The sequence below is a fragment of the Nelumbo lutea genome, chromosome 3 (assembly GCF_056320005.1).
Source record: "Nelumbo lutea isolate HS-2025 chromosome 3, American lotus-T2T, whole genome shotgun sequence".
NCBI lineage: Eukaryota > Viridiplantae > Streptophyta > Magnoliopsida > Proteales > Nelumbonaceae > Nelumbo > Nelumbo lutea.
Window position 1 is genome coordinate 105,523,615 of NC_142686.1, and position 22,254 is coordinate 105,545,868.

The window sequence follows — 22,254 nt, forward strand, 5'->3', positions numbered from 1 at the left end:
TGCAAATTGATTGGCAGATGTTCTGGCAAAGCAAGGAGTTGACAGTCCTAGTTTGTTTTGGGCAAAGTTGTAACCTGATGTACTTTGGGCTGTTGGGAACCTGCTAGTTTTTTGCACTTCCTTGTAATTGTGGCTTGAAAGTTTTTGGGGATGACATCCCTGTCTTCGAATTGTATTAACTACAACTTTAATCATCTCTCTTCTTCAAATTGTATTAACTGCAGCTTTAATCATCTCTAATAAAACAAGTTATCTTCTGCTGATCAAAAAAGAAAGAAAGAAAGAAAGAAAGAAAGAAAGAAAGAAAAGGATCTATGCTTTCAAATTCAGGATGGTTCATGAACCCATAAGATAGGAGCTTACTTGTAGGTCTGTTCAATTGCATTGTCAAACTGTTAGGATGGGTTTTTTTTTTTTTGATGAATAATAATAAGTTTATTGATTCAGAACCAAATTAGAGTGAGTTCATACATCATCCCAACGAGAGGCGCGAGCTGCAGCCCCTCCTTGAAACTTACAGGTAAACTAGGAAAGAAAAACAAGAATCACAACTGAGCCCAAAATAATTCTTCCCTATTTACCCCTTGCTTAGCTAACACATCTGACAAGGTATTTGCTGATCTCCCCACCCACTGTACAGTGACCAACATATTCCTTGTCAACCAACTAAATTTCTTCATTTCATTCTTGTATCGCCACATAGCCTCTTCAGAATTTTTCAACCAACCACCACCACTTTGGAATCCCCCTCGATTATTAGGTGTTGTACCCCTAGCTGGTTTGCAAATTAGACCCCTTGTACAACAGTTAAAAGTTCTGCTCTGATGGAATTCCCAATTCCCAAGGGACCTGAGTAGAGCAACAAAATCTCTCCCTTCTCATTTCTCAAAGCACCCCCCACTCCGGATAATCCTGGATTACTCATGCTGCTTCCATCAAAGTTCAACTTCATTGAGCCTTCGGGTGGAGGAGACCAGCTTGTAATTGATTTGTCATTTAGAGATGAACACCTTGCTACTGCTGACCAATTTATCCAAATGTCATTAAAGGAGAATTGATGAAAGATTTCCAAGGTCTTTAGCCAATGTGCCCTGTTTAACACACAGTCTTTCAAATCTTGGCTGTTTCTTTCCTTATCTTGAAAAATTTTGAGATTCCTTTCTTCCCAAAGAGTCCAAGTCAAGGCAGCACGAGCACATCTCCACATAATTCTCCCTATTTTTGTAGGCCAATAAAAGGTAGAATGGTTGAAGAGCATGTGAACTTCTGCTGGTAGACTCCAATTACCCCCAAACAACGAAAGTAGCCAAGCCCAAAGGTCTGCAGAAAAGGGACAAGATACTAATAGATGGTAACAATCCTCACTGTGAGCTCTACAGAGGATACACCAATTAGGAGAAATATAGAGAAAATGTCTTCTCTTTTGTAGGTTGTCTAAAGTGTTACTTTCCCATGGAAAACTTCCCAACAAAAAGTCATAATTTTTGGGGGAACTGGCCTACACCAAATTTCTTTTGACGGAAAGGGTTGGTGAGTAGAAAGTTGAGAGATGAACTTGAAGAAAGAAGCACAAGTGAAGATTCCATTGGGTCTAGGAGTCCAAACCCTCTTATCTGGCTTGGAGGGATCCAAACAAACCTGATTAAGACAACCAAGCAAAATAGAAAGAGACTCAATTTCAGCATCCCTAAGTCCTCTACGAAACCCAAAATCCCAAGTAGGATCTAAGGGTGTTCCCAAAGGTGAGACAAATTTTGAGACCACCTCCTTTTTTGTACAAAGAAATAGAAAAAAGCGAAGGGAACAAATCCTTTAACGGTGAGTCTCCTATCCAAATATCCTCCCAAAAAAGGATAGAGTTGCTAGAACAAACTTCATACCTGATAAAATTGAGGAATTGAGGAAGGGTGTTGTGAATAGCCTTCCAAGGTGCTGCTGGGTTAGCTTGCCTTGATACACCAGCGTCCCATCCATTCTCTGACCTCCCATGAATGCTTCCCACCACCTCATGCCACAATCTCTCTCTTTCCAAAGGCTATCTCCACAACCATTTCCCTAACAGAGCTTGATTCTTTCTAGTTACCCTCTCAATTCCCAAACCCCCCTCTTCTTTACTTCTGCACACAAGTTCCCAATTAACCAAGTGATCCTTTTTTTCTTGTTCCGGCTCCCATAAGAAATTTCTCATCAACTTCTCCAGTTTCCTAGCTTCCCTAACTGGTATCCTAAAGATAGACAAATAATAGGTAGGCAAATTAGTCAAGGTAGCTCTTATTAGGGTAATTCTCCCTCCTAAAGAGATATAGTTCCTCTTCCATGAGACTAATCTCTTTTCAAACTTTTTTAACACTGGGGTCCAAAATCTACTCTCCCTAGGATTTGCCCCTAAAGGAAGCCCTAAATATGACATAGGCCAAGCAGAGGTGGAACACTGAAGACACTCCGCAATAGCCTCGACCTCCCCTACCTCCAAATTTATACCTGCTATGCAGCTCTTTTCCAGATTTATTCTCAAATTAGAGACACTTTCAAATCCTTTTATTAGCTCCTTTAGGTTTGTTACCTTTTCACTAAGACCTTCACAAAAAATCATTAGGTCATCTGCAAACTGAAGGTGGGTGACAGTTCAACTGCATTTTCAAACTATTGAGTTGTGAACTTGTGGTTTCATAATAAACTCCATTGTAGGTCAACAGTTCAACTGCATTTTCAAACTATTGACTTCTGAACTTGTGGTTTCATAATAAACTCCATTAAAAGCAATACTTTAGAGTCCTTGCAGATTTGTTAAACCTACAAGCTATACATATGAAACATTAGCATAACCAAGTTTTATTGGCCACATGGACTAGATTCTTGACAGTGTTGCAGGGGGTGTTAGACTGATGATATGGTTCTTTGATGGATATATCTGAAAAATTTGTTTTAATAATTGCTTTTGTTTAAATTTTTTCGAAGAAGTTATTGTATAAAAGTATAATATCAAAAGTATACAAGTATGGTCCTCTGTACAAAGTGTTTCTGTACATTTTACACAACCATTGATGACCCCTAGAAAAGTCTATTTTGCAAAAAAGGGGAAGAAAGATCATCTCCACTAAAACATCTAGTGAGTAGATAACCAGCTTCTTATCATGTGAACTGTATAATTAATAACCACCTCCTCCGGATTAGTCTTATGCTCAAAAGTCCTGCTATTTCTTTCCATCCAGATTGCCAACTGCTAAGGCACAACTGCCAGTATACTCTGCCTGGCTTAGACACCCCCTGAGGCCTGAACTTGCCAACCAGCTAGCAAAGTCTTCAATGAGGCAGGAAAACATCCATAAACAGGACCAGATTTGCTCGAGCTTTGTTTTATATTGGACAACTGTGACAATGCAATGCATCAATCCACACTCAAACAAAAGGTCTGCTGAGAAACATGAACAAATTCTGATGGATCAAAATCAAAATGAAAACTTTGGTCTGTTTTTGAAAGCATATGTCTTTAAAAATTTAAACCCCAACATACTGATCAAAAAAGCCCTAACAGAAGAAGAAGATTACTTTGGCTATATTTTCACCTGTTTAAATGATTTATGTTGGGCTTTTTTGATCATTTAGAAGGAACAAAATATGAGAATTATCCAAGATAAACATCAGTCCAGAGAATCAATAATTAGCTTGATTGGAATTAGAGTCATTTATTGAGTGTTGCATGGACATGGACACAAGAATCTGAATCTGAAACATGTCAAGGAGTCTGACTTGGTGGACACAAAAATGTAGGATTCATGGACATGTACCACATGTTAATTATTTTATTATATATATTTGATGTTATAGTTTTTTAATATCATTCTTAAAATTCACAGAACTATTAAGCACAACAATTTAAATGCTTTAATTAGAATTTACAATTGAGAAGTTAAATTCACAGCTTTTGCCTATTTGCTTCATGGCCACACTAGTTGTTTTTCATTGTTTTCCTAATTTCAATATTGAGTAAGATCCAATAGAATGGGCCATAAATTGTGTAAATTTGGGAAAGTACCAAAACTAGAGTTCCCTAATTAGTCAGTTTAAATGGTTGGATAACTGTTACGTAGAGGCATTTAAAGTGAAGATTCATAAATTTGGAGAGTTGACGGGGCAGGAGTTTTGGTAAATCCGCATTATGCTCTAGCTCAGTCTGACACATGTCTCAACTTTTGAGTCCCTTCCAAAGGTGGGGTGTTTGCATTCATTGGCTCAAGGCAAGAGAAGAATTCTCCTGCTTTACTACAGATGAAATCCTCAGAGGATGGTCTATAGTGGTTTCATCATCTATCTGCAATATCCAATATAACATGGGCCCCTCCCCCACTGGCAGAGTTAAAGTATTGGAGATCCTAGGGGGTTCAGGCATGTTTTCAGAGTAAGAGAATGTCTTTGAAGGGAGTTAAACACATTCTACAATTGGGTTGGAAGAACTGCAAATGGGATGGTGGATTCGTTAGCAAAACAAAACAAGGGGTTAATAGGCATCAGTTGTTTTGAGCTTTAGTATGAATCTTTTATATTTCGGGCTGTTGGAATATCCCTAGATGTTGTACTAAACTTTTCATATAATTAATAAAATCTTCCTTGATTAAAAAAGACCCTAGGGGTTCAGACCAAGGATCAAAATGTTGACCATATTGATGACCATGGCAATGCATGGATACACTGATATACACAAAATTTTAAAACTTTGGGATGTTAGATTACATCCCTACAAAGCTGATAAGATAAAATAATTAAAAATAAGGGAAAAATATGTATTGGTCATATTGATGGTATGATACCCACTGATGGGTATTGGATGTATCGATATTTTGATCCTGGGTTCCGGCATTGGTGGTGTATTTGGAAACCATGAAGGTGTAGGGGATGCTAGCTTTCTCAGTGCCAATTGGTGTCGGAAATTCCATGAGAGGTGAGCTACACACACTGCATTTGAAGGGCTGAGATTGGCCAAATTGTCTGGCCTTTTGGGATTGTTTGTAGAGGAGACTCAAAATCAACCATTAGCTGGCTAGAAGGGAGAAATGGATAGACATTTGAACCTCAGACATCAAATTAAGGAAGCAAGACATCTCTGCCTCAGGTTACAACACGGAATTTTTTGGATCCTTTAGCTGGCTAAGGGAGCTCTCATTGATGTGAGCGAATTGCTGGAAACTAATTTTCCTTGTCTTTTTTTTTTTTTTTTTCTTGTGGATCTTTTGAGGTAGCAAATTGAAGCTCTTCCTGTTATGTTCCTCACTACCATTTCTTGTGGATCTTTGTGGGAGCATATTGTATCATAATATTTGTTTTCTTGAGTTTTTTGAACTTGGTTGTACAGGGAAACTATTGCTAGGTATTTTGTTTGGGATCTACTATTCACTTGGTCAGTGTTTGGAACTGATGCCATTTTCTTGAAAAATGGTGCCACATCAGTGCCATGTCTGAAACCTGTTTTTTTTCTGAAAAACGTTTACTCAAACCACACCTTGGAAATTGGGAAAGGTGTGGTCTGAGAAACATCCTTTTTGGTGTTTTCTTGTATTTTTATTGTTGCTAGCAACAGTATGCTGATATGGTGTTGAAAAACGCCTATGTGGCAGCAACGTTTTTACTGTTGCTAACCAGAAAAAAACATTTTCTGAGAAAACAGCATACCAATGCAGCACTGTTTTCTCCAAAAGCACCTCTCAGGAAACGCATTGGGCTGGTGTTCTATGGTTTCTTAATAAACATAACACTGAGTTGGTTGTGGGTAATTTTCAGAGAGAGAGAGAGAGAGCCCCATGTTTGATGATTTTGTTTTTCAAAACTTTTAAAAAGCCACACAATTTGAGGGGGCTGGGAAGAAAGAGGGAAGAGGAGAGAGAAAAACATGACGTGGGCAAAGCCCATTTCATTTTATATGTATAATAGATTAGATATCATATTATGATACATAATATATGATTCGAATGTGCATAACTTAATCATTGAAGGATATTCAGAATTATTTACCAATTGGCTCCTAATCAGTAATTTATGGATGTACAAAAATGAACTGAAAAAGTTTAAATGGATGACTAGGGGTATGGTTGTAAAAGTTCAATGGGTGCATTGGTCGGCCAATAGCATGGCTGATTACTTAGCATAAACAAAGGGTTGGGAGGAATCAAATGTTTTGGGCTATCTTGCAAATTAGAGTTGTGGCGATTTGGACATAAGAAGTTTTATCTCTGATTGCTATTTGTAACTTGTACTTTCTATAGTTTAATATTTTAATGAATCTTCTGTTGCTGATAAAAAAAAAATTCATGTTTGGTATCCCAAGCTCCTGTTTTGCTATGCCCTTACGTATTAACTGATTCTAACAGAGTTCTTTGGTTGTGCAGGTTAATGATGTTGTCCTTGTAGGTGATAATACCCTTGTTTCATGCTCCTCAGACACAACTCTCAAGGTTTATACACTCTAGAAATTGGTATTGTTAAGTTGTTTCCTTTCATAATAAAAAGAGTTTATTTTTTATAATTGACTTTTCTCCGTTGAAATATGCCAGACATGGAATTGCTTGTCTGATGGAATTTGTAGCAGAACTCTCCGTCAGCACTCTGACTATGTTACTTGTCTTGCTTCGGCAGAGAAAAATGTAATTTCTTACTCGATTTTAAAATGTTGTTGCAAGTTTCCTTCATTGTTCTTATAATTCCTTTTATAGTATTTCCTTTTGTTAGATTTGACAATGCTGTTTATGCTTGGCAGCATTGCTTTGATTTGGTCACTACAAGTTTCTGATCCTTTTGTAGTGTCATGCATTTTAGAGCAATATTGTTGCCTCTGGTGGGCTTGGAGGGGAGGTTTTCATATGGGATCTTGAAGCTGCACTTGTTCCAGTCTCAAAGTCAGTTGATACAATGGAGGATGATTGTCAAAATGGTATAATTAGTTCTGGCAACTCTGGGATGCCAATTACAAGCCTTCGTTCAATTAGTTCATCCACCAGCGTTTCTCTCCATATGACCCACTCACATGGTTATGGTCCTATTGCTGCCAAAGGCCATAAAGAGTCAGTATATGCATTGGCAATGAATGAAAATGGAAGTCTACTTGTTTCTGGGGGAACTGAAAAGGTAAACGGATGGTTAGAGCTATGTTCCTCTGGATTTTGTGTCTGTTTTGTGTTATCCTCCACCACCATTATCTTTAATCGTGTTGGTATTTGGTTGATTGTTTTTTGTCCCCCAATAACTTGTACCACTTTCCTCATGGCCTTGGTTCTCCATGTAGGTAGTGCGTGTTTGGGATTCAAGAACTGGTTCAAAGACTATGAAACTAAGAGGCCATACAGATAATATTAGGGCTCTGCTTTTGGATCCTTCTGGCAGGTTCATTTGATATTAGTTTTGTTACTCAGCAAAAACTTTTCTCCTATGACTGATTTTCATCTTCCACCTAGAAGTGAGCATTATTTTTGCTCACTGGTTCTGCTTTTACATTTTTAATTCACTCAAAAATACAAAATGGCGTGCATGCTTGTGGGAGAAAGAACCATGATTGTGAAAGCAAGGGGATTGAAGGCATATGATTGGTAGCATAAAAATAGGATATATGTTGATCAATGTTTTGTACCATGTGTGCTTACTGCATTTATGTTTTCGACCTTTTCTTCTCATGTTATTATATCATGTATCATACTCAGGTTTCTCACAATTATGTTTCAGGTTTTGCTTATCAGGATCCTCTGATTCCATGATCAGGTAAATACTTGACAACATTTATCTAACACCATGTTTCTTATATGTGGATAGTGGATACTTGTTAGGTGTGAATGGATTTAGCAATAATTAATTGGGAATTTTATCTTTTTTCCTGTCATTTTTTGATAGAACAGACAAAAATATACTTTTCTATATTTAGGAAAAACCCTATTAGTGGTTCTGCTAATTTCAAAAGATGGATTCCAGTCATAGGTTTGGTCGTACTTTACCTTAAAAAAAGTGTTATCATATGCATTCTTTCATACTTTGTATATGGTGCACCAGATCCATGGTGTTAACTGAATATGATACGGACCATATGGTTTGACCCAAAATGTAAAGCTAGTATCATTCTTTAATGTAAAAAATTGGGGAGTGAAGGGAATAAAAAAATCTATGCCCAGGCCAAGTTGAAAATTATGTAATCTAATATTTGTGAATCTATTTACTTTGGGCTTGGATTAGGGTGCTTTAGGATTTGAAGGCAAAATTGGATCTGTCAATTCTTTGGGCCTCTGGACTGTATTGATTCTAATTTATGGTGTCAATTGTATTTGACCTGTGGTTTCTGCAATTTAGTGGAATTGAAAATAACCAGTTGAGGCTTAGCCATTTCATTTCCCTGTAGAAATGGGAATGAGATTCAAACCCAATAATTATTTTGAAAGATTTGTCTGTCGCTTCCTTGCACAATCTCAAAGGTGCAATACTGGTAGTGTAGACAATAGGAATTTCCCTTTGGTATTAAACTCCTTGGATGACCATGTCATGATAAACTCACCAAGTCATCAATGCATAACTGGGTTCCTAAGATTTGCATAAAAACATCCTGTAAGGCAGCAACGAACTTGCATTGTTCGAAGAGATGGTGCACCTTACATGCTTTAGTTTGACATTTATTTTTGATAGGCAGCACTAGTCTGACATCTGAAGCACCTATTGTCATTACCTTCGTTCATTTTGTCCAAGCATGTGGTTTGAAAGAAGAAAAACAACTTGGTTTTGGGTTAACGCCATCAAAATTTTAATTGATCATTTTCTTTTCCTAATTAGGATATCAAATCTCGAAAGTAGGCTTTGTTTCTGAGTTTCTAGCTATCAAGAAAAGTATGCTTTTTTATTGAACTGTAATGAAACAGGAATTTTAATAATAAGAAAGGTATGAACAATTATATTGGTTGCTAGCCACTTTACCAATGCAACAACTGAAAGCACCCCTTACAATAGCACACACCAGTAACATTTTTTCTCTTGTTTCCCCCCTTCTGCCAATCCATTAGCTATGCTATTTGTCACTCTTGGAACCCAATTGATGTTACTACTCATCTGCCTCAAGATGCTTCTGATTTCCCTTACAACGTGTCTATAGGACCAAGAGCCCTCCTGGTTACTCTTCAACTAGTTTGTGACTACCTTTGAATCCCCTTCAAGGATAACATTTCTATAGTCAAACATTTTTATCTTTCTTAAGCTAGTTAGCACTGCTATAAGTTCTGCTGTGGAGTCACAAATGGCTATTGGTCCTGAGAAAAGGCCGATTTTATCTCCTGCATTTTTTTATAACTCCCCCAACTCCTTACATCCCTGGGTTGCTCAGGCTGCTACCATCGGAATTCAGCTTATAATGAGATAGTGGTGGAGACTTCCAGACAGCAAAAGGTTTCTTATTTCCAGTAGAAGAATCAGCCATTAATTGCCACCTTTTACAAATGTCATCAATGTTGGAAGAGGCAAATAGATCTAACGTTTTGACCCAGTGAGCCACCTTGATCAAAACACTATCTTTGACCTCCAGAACTCCTCTTTCCTTCTCCTTAAAGAGCTTTGAGTTTCTTTCCTCGCATACACACTACAAAACTGCCACCCTTGTACATGTCCAAAGAATTTTTCCCCTCTTTTGTGCAGAGAGTAAAATCCCAAATAGCAGTCACATAATTACAGAAGATTAGCAGGTGGGAAGTGCTTTCAACTTTAGTTGGGCAATTGGTAGTTTTGACTTGCTATTTCACCTGGAGTTTTTAGTAAATTTTGTTATGATTTTGGGAAGCATAATCTCTGATTCTCTTACATGGGGTTGATGTAAATGTTGTACGTGAGATGAGTGCCTGTAATTGTACCTTTGCATGGAAATATCTCCTATTTTTACCTTTTGTCTGTAATACGGATTACATTACATCTCCAAAAAAGGTAAATGTACAACATATCATTGTGAACGGTGGGAAGATTGCAAAGTAGAGGGTTGGGCAGGCTTTAGGCTCCGAAAGAAATTAAGAGCTCTAAAGAGAAACCAAAAAGTTTGGGGGAGAGAGGTATTCAAAACTGTTGAAGAAGAAAAGAAAAGAGTTCTTACAGAGATCAAGGAGCTGGATAGCATAGAACAAAATGGGACCCTTGATGCTCTGAACAGAAGTAGAAGAGCAGATTTGAAAAAGGAATGGGAGCAACTAATCAGAAGAGAAGAAGTTTACTGGAGACAAAGATCAAGAGTGAAATGGCTGAAAGAAGGAGACAATAACTCCATATTTTTTCACACTTATGCCTCAGGAAGGAGCAGGCTCCAAGCTGAAAGTGAACCAGAGGGAAGAGGAAAATCCCGAGAAAATTAAGGAAGCCTTCCTCTCCTTTTTCAACAACCTCTACTCCAAGGATAGCACATATCAATTCACATTTAGTAGATGGGAAGGCACAACTTTATCAGCTGAAAAAAGGGATTGGTTGGAAAGAAGTTTTGAAGAGGAAGAAGTTAAAAATTCTGTCTTCAGCATGGATGGAGATAGGGCTCCAGGTCCGGATGGCTTTCCCACCTCTTTATTCCAGCAGTGTTGGAAAACAGTAAAGCCAGATATTATGGATTTTTTCAGGGAATTCCACTCTTCGGTCATTGTTAACAAAGGCCTTAACTCAACCTTTCTCTGTCTAATCCCAAAGAAAGGGGGAGTCTTGGAAGCAAAAGACTTTAGGCCAATAAGTTTGATAGGGAGCATTTATAAAATTTTGGCTCAAGTCTTGGCCAATAGACTTAAAAGAAGTCCTTGAAGATCTTATTTCCCCAAATCAATTTGCCTTTGTGAAAGGGAGACAGATCATGGACAGCATTCTAATCGCAAACAAGTGTGTGGAAGACAGAAAATCCACTGGGAATCCAGGGGTCCTAGTGAAATTAGATCTAGAGAAGGCGTATGATAAAGTGAATTGGGACTGTATCCTTGATTGCCTGAAGATGAGAGGTTTTGGTAACAGATGGATCAAGTGGATTAAGGGTTCCATTGGTTCCTCTGGTTTTTGGTGTTGATAAATGGCGAAGCGAAAGGCTACTTCAAGGCTAGTAGGGGTCTCAGACAAGGTTGCCTGCTCTCTCCCTTTCTGTTTACTTTAGTAATGGATATCTTTAACTACCTTTTCAATAAGGCAACACTCCTCAACTTGGTGAAAGGTTTCGAAGTGGGAAGGAACAAGGTTCATATCTCACATTTACAGTTTGCTGATGCCATAATCTTGTTCTTGGATGCCTCCTTGAACAACATCACAAACACTAGAAGGAAAATTGAATGCGGTGAAACGGTCACAGGTTTGAGGGTCAACTTCTGCAAAAGTTCTATGGTTGCTCTGAATTCAGTGGAAGTGGAACTCTTGGAGAGCTTCAAATCTTTATTGGGGTGTAAAGAGGAGAGTCTTCCTATCTCATACCTTGGGATGCCTCTTGGAGGGAATCCAAAGTCTCTCAATTTCTGGAAACCAGTGGTGGAAAAATGTGAGAAGAAACTTTCAGCTTGGAAGAAATGCTCTCTCTCAAAAGGGGGAAGACTTACTCTCTTGAAGGCCTCCTTAGCAAATTTGCCGGTCCACTTCCTTTCAACTTTCCAGATTCCAAACAAAATCAGGAATCAGATTGAGAAGCTTCAAAGGAACTTTCTTTGGGAAGGAGTTGGGGAAAAGAGGAGTCATGTAGTCAGTTGGAAACAAGCTTGTAAGCCTAAAGAGGAAGGAGGCCTGGAAATTGGACACTTAAAAGAGAGAAATTCTTCTCTTTTAGGTAAATGGCTGTGGAGGTTCCCTAAAGAACCTAATGCTCTTTGGACTGCTGTCATATCAAGTAAATACGGATCAAATGCAAACGGGTGGGATAGCAATCTTCATTTGAACAGGATAAAATCCACAAGTCCATGGAAAGGTATCATTGCCACCTATTCTTCTTTCTTTCCTTTCATAAGATATAAAGTAGGAAATGGCTCAAAAATAAAATTCTGGAAAGACCTTTGGTGGGGTGATTCTACCCTTGCTGCCTCCTTCCCTAGACTTTTTATCCTTACCCTTGACCATGAAGCCTTCATTTCTGCCTGCCTTCCAGACCAAACTGTTGTGAACACCCTAAACCTTTGACTCAGAAGACCCCTAAGGGATTCAGAAATTTCTGAATTAATATCTTTAATTGAGTTCAGACCCTTAAAGAAGCTTACATCTCCCCCTCCAAGTCTGACACCCAAATCTGGACCCTGCACCCCACTGGCAATTTCTCTTCTAAATCTATGTTCAAGGCTTTGATTACTGATAGTTTGCTTCTTTGTCTGGGAAGCTTGCCTCCAGAAAATTAACACTTGGGATCTCTTGCAAAAAAAGTTTTTGGGAAGACTGTCTATTTCCCCTCATGTTTGTATTTTATGCCTCAGTGAAGGAGAATCAGCAGATCACATCTTCCTTCATTGCAATTTCACCCAAAATATTTGGTTCCATTTTCTGAAAATGGCAGGCTACAGTTGGACTATACCAAAGGATGTTAAGGACCTTCTACATCAGTGGCAGGGAACAGGGTTAAGTAAGAGGGGTATAACTTACTGGCAATCAGTGTTACATGCAGTGTTGTGGGGTGTTTGGGACGAAAGAAACAAAAGGGTTTTTGACAACAAACTAAGGTCCCTGGAGGAGTTAATTTTAGACATTTCTTACTTATGCAATCTATGGACAGTGAATTCAGATCTGTTCAAAGTAGTCTCAGTCAATGACCTCAATAGAGATGTTTTCCCCTTTCTATTTCTTCCTCACCTCCATCAACCACCCTTGAGATTTCCTGATCCCATCATGAAGGGGTGATGATCTTAAACTTTGATGGCAGTGCTCTAGGTAATCCCGGATTAGCTGGTATTGGAGGAACATTAAGGGATGAAATGGGAAACATCTATTGGTTTTTCAGTGACCCAATTGGCATGGCAGATTCCACTAAGGCTGAAGTTTTGGCTGCCCTCACAGGAATCAGAATAATAAAAAAATTGGGAATTCAAAATGTAATCATTGCAGGTGATTCAGCCAACACTATAAAATGGTTAAGAGACAAAGAGGGAGGGCCTTGGAGATTAAGTCACTATCTTGAAGAAGCCAGGGACTATTTGGATTTCCTAAATGTAAAGTTAGTTTGGATTCCAAGGGAATACAATCATACAGCAGATGGCTTAGCTAAATGCGGAGTGTTCTTAGAGCAACTTTATAGCGACAGGCTTCCTCCTTTGTAATTTACAGGGGTTCTTCCCCTGCTTTGTACATCTCCCCATGTACATCTCCCCATTTTTCTTTGAGCAGGAATTTTTTACGTCATACCCAAAATGTTTTGGTGGTAAAAGCATCTTTTGGGGTGTTTGACAGTATGACCTGTTTTCCATGTTGCCAGTTTCAGAAAACTAGGCTACACTGCCTTTCTCAGCCCAAACCATGAAACTAGTTTGTTTAGGTTATTGAAAATTCTAAAATTGTTACTGTAAGCTATACTTTAATTGATTTTAACTATGGGGGACATATGATGTCATGTGATATTTGGGTTCCCCATTTGTTGCTTAGTCCCTTTTTTCCTTCAATGTACCAAAGAAAAAAATCCCAAAGTTAGGCTCCACAGTGCTACATAAGCTTCTCTAATTGAAAACAGCTTTTGTAAACCTAGTTTTTTCCCCACCAAAGCAGCTTCTTTTCGTTGAATCTGCAATTGATCATTCTTCCATTGCAAAATACATTTATCGAAAAAAAGAGCCACTGCAAAATACCCCCTTTGATACCAGAAGAAGTTCTACGATGTATATGAAATGCCATACAACATTTATTTTCACTTGGCAATATGGTTTGATGGAATAAGCTGTGCATACCACATATTACAAAATAAGTTCTTTGCTGATTGATTTTGTTAACTAATTTCATAGACTATGGGACCTCGGTCAGCAGCGATGTGTGCATTCTTATGCTGTACATACAGATTCTGTTTGGGCGCTTGCAAGCAGTTCAACATTCAGTCATGCTTATAGTGGTGGGAGGGACCTTTCTGTAAGTAACATTTCTTTAAAAGTCTATGGATCTTTCTGATTTGGTTTAGTATGAAAATTAATAGATAAAAAGCAGTAAAAGAAGGATGAAAGTGTAGAAGAGAACGAGAAAGAAAAGAACCACAATTTGAGGAGAAAAACAAGCTATGAATCCTGTCTTTCTTCCTCTATTTATATTATAAACTACATAGGGACAAAAGGGCTAAAATACCCTTGGTTGCAATGACCTATAATATTTAACACTCCTCAAGAGGTGCATAAAGGTTGATCATTTCCTTTGTTTGCCAAGATTATGTTCTTAGAGCTGGCCACCGCTTTGATGAATGCATCTGCTAATTGCATCTCTGACATGATGAAAGGTAAATAAACCTTCCCAAACAACTCTTTCTTGAATAAAATTTCAATCAAGCTCAATATGTTTAGTCTGATCATGCTGGAAAGGGTTGTGAGCTATATTGATGGCTGCTTGATTGTCACAATAGAACAGCAATACCAACCTCTTTAAGAAAAGTACACAATCACAATATTTTAGTGACATCATGTGCCATAGTTCTATACTCAGCCTCTACATATCCACTTATTTTCAAATATTATTTTGTACATTTTATTTATAAGTATAGGTTGTAAATATATCTTGTACATTCTGTACATTTTATTTATAAGTAGATGTTGAAATTATATTTTTGTATATTTTATTTTCAAATGTCATGAGTCACCTACCAAGAAAAGTGGCTTAAGAGCCAACCCATTGCTTTTCCCTTGGGGTGCTCATCAAAAACCGAAAAACCAAAATGAACCACTGAAACTGAACCGAAATATCTGGTTAACCGAACTGGTCGATTTGGTTTTGGTTAACCAATATGAAAAACCGGTGGTTAACCGAAGTTACCGAACCAACCTGTATATACTATATTACTATATATATTTATATATTATATAAATATATGGATTATATAAATATATATATATATATTTAATGTATAATATATTATTTATTATTTATAATCTGTTTTATTATATATACTTTTACTATTTATATTATATATTTATGTATTTATATATGATATATATTATAAATATAAAAAACCGAAGAACCAAACCAATTGCTCCCTACTAACTCTGTCATTATGAAGACCCACTTATGCCAAACTGGATCCTTGTCTTTAGGTAAGTGTAAAACTTTCTAAGTTTGATTCTTTAAGAGAGCATCTATCTCAAGGTCCACAACCTCCTATTAGGGATAAGACATAATCTCAGTCACACTTTTGATATAGATGTTTGAGAAATGGAGGCAGGAAAATTGATTTGGAGACAAACACCTGTAATATAAATGCTGTTAAATGGAATGAGCAATAAGTTCATACTTACCCCTGCTTAGAGTGGTAGAAAGATGGAGATCACAGGGAACATTAAAGGTCAAAGAATCGGTATTAAAGAGGTTTTGAGGTGTGTGGCTGGCCTCTGGTCTATCTAGGTCAAAGAATCAGTATCAAAGAATCGTTGATCTGCTTTGTCGTTCTGTTGTTGGGGTGTTATCTTAACACCCGGTTATTGCTTGTATTCTGTTCCTTTTTTCCTTTTGATGAATTTTATTTTTTACTTTTCAGAAAAATGATTCAACCATGGGAAACAATAGATAACAAGAAGTAGAAAAAGGGTGAAAGAGTAGAAAATGAAGAAGACAGGAGAGAAATGACAAACTATATAGTCTTTGTTCCTCTATTTATAAAAAAATTATATTATAAACTACATAGAAAGAAAATAACAAAAAATACCCCTGGTAGTAACATTCAACAAGTATCAATTATGCTCGGTCTTCCTTGTCAAATTCTTCTCTTTTACATGACTTTTTAATATTTAAGAAAGATAAATCATGTACATCATACCTCGCTTTTCTTTTACATGACTATTGTGTTGCTTTGCTTGCTGTTTGGTTTACATTCTGGATGTGGTTTCAGGTATACGTGACAGATTTGGCAACAAGAGAGAGTGTTTTGCTTTGCACAAAAGAACACCCTATTTTGCAGCTTGCTTTGCATGATGACAGCATATGGGTTGCAACAACAGATTCTTCTGTACATAGGTGGCCAGCTGATGGACGTAACCCTCATAAGGTTTTCCAAAAAGGTGGTTCATTCTTGGCTGGCAACTTGTCCTTTAGCAGGGCAAGAGCTTGCTTGGAAGGGTCTACTGCTGTAAGTCTGCCTTTCCCTGTTTGTGCAATTATTCTATTAGCTTTTTTTTTTTTTTTTTGATTAGCAACAGTAATCTGAAATTTTGTTTAGTAGGTAAAGTATCAATACTCAATATAATTGGAATGAACAGAGAATAATATAAAACAAACAAAGGGCTAAGTGGCTAACATTTGAATGCCAATTAGATCGACATTATAAAGTTCAGATGAGGTGTTCGTATGATTCCAGATCAGAAGGAGGAGGAGAGAAAGAATAGTCTCAGCCGAACTAGAGAGAAAAGACACCTTCTCTAGTCGGCCACTCTTTTATTTATACTTTTCTAAAATACACAACAATTACTATGCCCTCACTTAAGTGAGAGCCACATCAGCTAAACAAGTAATATATAACTTAACATAAAATGTCTATACTACCCTTCTACAGCCGACTAACAGTTTAAAATTTCATCCCTGGGCTTGATGCCCTATTCGATCAGAACATGCAGAACATGACTTTTCAGTCATCATTCTGTTGTATACTGATGCTTTCGGTGTATGTGACAAAGTATTTTTAATTTGGTATACAAAGGTAGTTTTTTTTAATGGTTTTGAAGAGTGAAGACTTCCCCCGGATTTATTCTCCACTACCAGCTAGGTCTATTCTCTCTCATAGTTGCTCAGTCTAAAAAAATCTTCTTTTATTATAGCTGTGGTCTTGTGGGCCGTTTTTGAGATTTCATATGGTTGTGTATTTTAGTTAATGAAACTGCTTCCCCCTTTTTGTCTTCCTTCATTATCTTTTAATTTGATGTCAAAAACTCTTGAAGTTTACTATTGAACTTGGTTTTCTATTCCTTTGTATGCAATGTGATTTACTTTGGCAAATGGTTTTGTCCTCTATAATTAAGTTGTTTTGTACAGTTCAGTGGTATTTTTGATTATTTGACCTCCATGAACACAAAGCTGCAATGATGTCATGACCTCCCTAGTGGCTTGGTTTTCTCATTACATAGATCGTCATCCTTTAGGCAATAGCAGGGACCATGTATATTTATTTAATAGAAGTCGAACATTGAAGCTGCTTGGTCATTGGTTGAAATACACGTTTAAAGAAAATTAAATAAAAAATTCTAATTTTGATCCTGTTTTTGGTTGATTTAAACCACTTAAGGCCAAAACGATATATATTTGAGTTCATGAGACTCATTGAATGTCCCTCACAATGTTAAATTATGTAGGAAACAATTCAAGGACTAATATAAAATCCTTTAGGTTTTGAAAGAAAACTACTGTACCCAGAGAATAGGTTACCAAGAAGTGCATACGAGAAGTGTTGTGTCTCTAAATCCTCAGAGACTTAATTTATACCACAGTGAGCGCCTAAAGAATATTGGTAGGTATGTTTCAATATGGACTTTTAGAAGACAATTTCAAGGATGGGGAAGGTGGTCATTGTGACCTTAGTGAATGTTTGGTTCATTTTACCCTTCTCTGTACTTCATGTAATTATATTGTTCTGATTTTGGATTTCTTGATGATTTATACTGGTAGCATTCTAATGAGCTATTATGGGCAGTTTGACATTACATTGCAACTTTTCTATTAGTTTCTGGAAGTTGCCCTTTTTCCTTTTTTGGTTTTGTTTGATTTCTTGCAAATGCTAGTCCTTTGGCCTTGAGAAGTATTTATTGTTTGTCATTTCCAGGTCCCTGTTTACAAAGAACCATCATTTACTATACCTGGAACTCCAGGAATTGTGCAGCATGAAATTTTAAATAATAGAAGACATGTCTTGACTAAGGTGATTATGATTCTTCCCCTCGATATCATGTTACAAGTAGTGTTATTTATAGATACTAAGTGACAGACATGATTTCAAATGTGGTCGTTTTGGTTACTATATTTATAACCTAATCTTCTTTTACCTTTTTTCTTCATAGGATACTGCTGGATCAGTGAAGCTATGGGAAATCACCAGGGGCATTGTGGTTGAGGACTATGGCAAGGTTGTGTGATGAACTTGTTCCTTGTGTTTCATTGTTGGTTGAATTGATATTATTGTTATTTCTCTGGATACAAGGCAAAAAATACTGAAATCATAAATTGAGCCTTTTTCTTTCAGGATTTAGTCTTGTTATCAAGTATTCATGATTGTAATGGTTAATTTGCAGGTTTCGTTTGAGGAGAAGAAGGAAGAGCTGTTTGAGATGGTTTGTACAATAAATTTTTGGGCTTAATGCTGTGCAGAATTTTGTCTTGCAATTTTAGGTCATCAGATGATCATTCTGTTTTGATTGCCTTTTGGGTTCTCCAGGTAAGTATTCCTGCGTGGTTTACTACAGATACCAGGCTTGGAAGCTTGTCCATCCATTTGGATACGCCACACTGCTTTTCTGCAGAGATGTACTCTGCTGATCTGAACATAGCCGGGAAACCTGAAGATGATAAGGTAAAGATTTTTAGTTATCTTGTTTATGTACTTTGCTTATTTGTTCTTATTTGCTTTAGGCCCAAAATTTTGAAAGCTAATCTCAGGCAGTAAATGTATATGAGTATATTTAATGTAGATAATCTCTGCAGTGATGTACTTTGCTTATTTCTCTTATATCTTTTACCTCTTATAGTTGATGCATCATATGATATCGTGTTAGAAACTTGCTTTCTAAAGATCCATGACATCATGGAATTATTCTGCAAACTAATAGGTCACTAGTGTCCGATTGCCCTAACTCCTTGCTACTTCCTCTTAGTATCAATCAGTGATTTAAAAGGCACGCCTAGGCGCACAGGCGAGGCACATTTTGGAGTATGCACCTCGCCCAGGTCCTAGGCGCACGCTTGGTGTGCTTTGCGCCTCAGCCCAGGTGTGCGCCTTCTTAAAATTTTGCGCTTTTTGCTTTTTTTTTTCAAGAATCCCATATTTTCTAATGTTGTTCATTCATTCATTGCAATAAAATATCTTCTTAAAAGGCAACGAAAGTTATAAATTCATTATTTTTTATGTGAGAAATAAGAATTTCAGACCCTAAGATAGACTTGTTCGGGCTTGCCTTGAGGGGTGTGGTACAAAGGCGACTCATAGAATCAAGAATGCAATATGTTTTACATCACATTAGCTACTTGAAGCAATGCAATTAAGGAAAAAAAGAGATTGTGGGTTTACATGCTTGAAAATGCTTTATATGTTTGCTTTTATTTTTAAATTTTCATTTGAATACACTTTACGTGTTATGCTTATGTATTTTAATTTTAGATAATAGGTTTTTTAAAACATTTATTTTATAATTTAAGTTTATATTTTTTATTAACATTATGTTTAATATTTTTTGCATTTAAATTTTTTTTGTCTTCTTTTTTAATTTTCTAACCTTTTTTTTTTGATTTTTTTTTTGTAATTTTGCGCCTTGCTTAAAAAGGCGCACGCCTCGCCTTGCGCCTCAGGCGCAAATTGGCCCTTGTGCTTTTTTTGCGCCTTGTGCTTTTAAAACACTGGTATCAAACTATAAATGGCTAATTTCACTCTGAGAGAGCAATCTCAGTTTCATTTTCTGACTCATCAAAGGCTACCGTGTTCTTACAGATGCTAAATGCCAATATACAGTTTTTTGGATCAGTAAATGCCAATATACAGTTATTGATAAAAAATGCCAATATACAGTTTGCTGTTACTGTTTTAATCAAGTTTGGATTCTGTGATTCTATGGAGTGAAAGGTCATTGATCTTGTTGGTATGTGGTGGAAATGCATTAATTGATTGATTAATTATTCGGTCTTAATTTGTTGGAATTGTTGTGTTTAATATTGTTGATTTTCCTACAGTGCTAAGGAAGGTTATATAAAAAAGGCCAAATGGTAATGCGATGAACATTTTGGGAAAAAATGTATTTGTTGAAACTTATCACTGTTGGCTATCGTTTGGTTGATTTTAAAGACATTCCATCTTTGATCTATCACAGTTATTACCACTGGGTCGTTTTTGCTTCTGCCCCGCCTCCTAGTCCTTCATATGCAACAAAAGTTTGCATAAGGTTTTGATTTCAAGAATAAAAAATATGATAAATTTGGTAAAATGTACATGGAATGATGAAAAGATAGGGCTGAAGATGAATATATTTCTAATATGTTCTTTTAAAAATGCAGAATGAAAAACATGACATATTTTGTGTATAATCTATTAAATATATGCATTTGTATTAATGAAATCAAATTTATATGTTGAAAAAAATATATGAGAAAATGTTAATTCTTCTACCAAGCTCTATATATGTTAAACTGCTGTTTCTGTTATTGTCATGACTGTAAATTTCTTGTTCAATTCTAGGAGTAAGTTTTAATTCTAAATCCATTTGCAGGAGCTTAATTTATGAAACGTATATTTTTAGAGTTCAACTACAGTGCATTCACTAATATTGGCTGCGCGTTAAATTCAGATCTCAACCAATCACATTAAAGTCTGCTTACTTTTCATCAGTTCATGTTTCACAAACTGTATTTTCATTTTTAACAATATGCACTTACCATCACGTTCAACAAATCACATCTGTTGCTGCATGGTGCAATGGATGCACCATAGGATTTGCCATATTTTTATTAGTTATATTAGGTTGTATTATATTGCTGCAGAAATATAAGAAGGGGCCAGGCACTATTGTATTTTCTCATGTACAATGTGTACATGGGTGATGGAATTTCCAATTATTACAATTCAGATATATAAACCCCACCAAAATGGAAAAAAAAAGGTAAAAGAGATCCTAGCTCCACCTTATCTATATCTTCCAATTTGAGGCTTCTCTTGGATTGAAACATATAATTATTTGTTGCTGTCGAATTCTCCCCAGTATTGTAAAGGGAGTAATGTTCCAATGGATATGAAACATTAATATTTCTTATCTAGGTTTATTCAAACAAATGGTTCTTTATTAATTTCATGAAATCTACAGGTCAATCTAGCACGTGAGACCCTTAAGGGTTTATTGGTTCATTGGTTGGCCAAAAGAAGGCAAAGGTCTGGACAACAAGCTTCAGCAAATGGTGATCCATCAGCGAGGGATATGGCTGTTAGAAGCCATACTCACTCAAGAGTTGAGATTGATGGTAATATGGAGAATGACTTTATGGTCTATCCTCCATTTGAGTTTTCGACAGTTTCCCCACCTTCTATAATTACTGAAGGCTCTCATGGAGGTCCATGGAGAAAGAAAATAACTGAGTTGGATGGCAGTGAAGATGAGAAGGATTTTCCATGGTGGTGTCTGGATTGTGTTTTGAATAATCGGTTACCACCCAAAGAAAATACCAAGTAATGTTCTGACTTTAATTCACTTCTCTTTTTTCAAAGACCTTGCATCAAAGGGCTTATATTACAAAGGTGGTTTTTCTAATGCTGAATCTTTGACAAAAGTAGACAAATTTTGAATGAAAAATTCTTAGTGTTCTAGAATACACTGAATAGCTCATAGCTCAAACATCTGTACTCTTATATATAATTAAGAATCTTGGATATCCTAAATGAGACCTAACAAAGGAAGTTCGTTCTTGACATAGTGTTGTTTTCTGCAGGTGCAGCTTTTACTTACATCCATGTGAAGGTTCAACAGCCCAAGTTCTTACACAAGGGAAACTGAGTGCACCTCGGATACTGCGGATACATAAAGTAAGGTCATTTAGATCATTTGCCTTGTACTTAATTTATTTTTAGATCAGATGATATTTGAAATGGCTCTCCAGAAAATTTATTTATGAGTATCCTACCTGTAGATTATTTAGTGGATTTCCTGAGACTGGATGATTTTTGTATGATTGGGCCTGGAGGGCAAATGGTTTTGGATATCTGTATCACTGGATATGCCTGCCACTGATCATTTCATCATACATGTATCAATCAACAAGATGCGGAATGCATAATGATTGATAAAGAGAGAATGAGCTAAATTGTTTTTTTTTTTTTAAATCTTTTAAGATGTTTAACATATAAAGAAACCATGCACAAAACTAGACTGTTAACAATCGAGGCATGGATAAAGGTGAAGTGTGAAA

The 22,254-nt window shown here is 36.6% G+C and overlaps 1 protein-coding gene across 2 annotated transcripts in view; it reads left to right on the forward strand.

Moving 5' to 3' along the window:
* The window catches only part of LRS1 (Transducin/WD40 repeat-like superfamily protein), a 49,371-nt gene that overhangs the window by 22,755 nt on the left and 4,362 nt on the right, over window positions 1-22,254 (forward strand). Inside the window, exons 5-18 of one of the 2 annotated variants that reach the window (XM_088979829.1) lie at window positions 3,213-3,410; window positions 6,381-6,446; window positions 6,546-6,635; window positions 6,808-7,116; window positions 7,274-7,371; window positions 7,708-7,743; window positions 13,923-14,043; window positions 16,001-16,237; window positions 17,921-18,016; window positions 18,156-18,221; window positions 18,387-18,425; window positions 18,530-18,664; window positions 21,159-21,517; window positions 21,778-21,871. In XM_088979829.1, the coding sequence (XP_088835955.1) occupies window positions 3,384-3,410; window positions 6,381-6,446; window positions 6,546-6,635; window positions 6,808-7,116; window positions 7,274-7,371; window positions 7,708-7,743; window positions 13,923-14,043; window positions 16,001-16,237; window positions 17,921-18,016; window positions 18,156-18,221; window positions 18,387-18,425; window positions 18,530-18,664; window positions 21,159-21,517; window positions 21,778-21,871 (1,773 nt within the window). In that variant the 5' untranslated portion in view covers window positions 3,213-3,383. The remainder of the gene's footprint in view (window positions 1-3,212; window positions 3,411-6,380; window positions 6,447-6,545; window positions 6,636-6,807; window positions 7,117-7,273; window positions 7,372-7,707; window positions 7,744-13,922; window positions 14,044-16,000; window positions 16,238-17,920; window positions 18,017-18,155; window positions 18,222-18,386; window positions 18,426-18,529; window positions 18,665-21,158; window positions 21,518-21,777; window positions 21,872-22,254) is intronic. The other variant, XM_088979828.1, reaches the window with a different exon arrangement.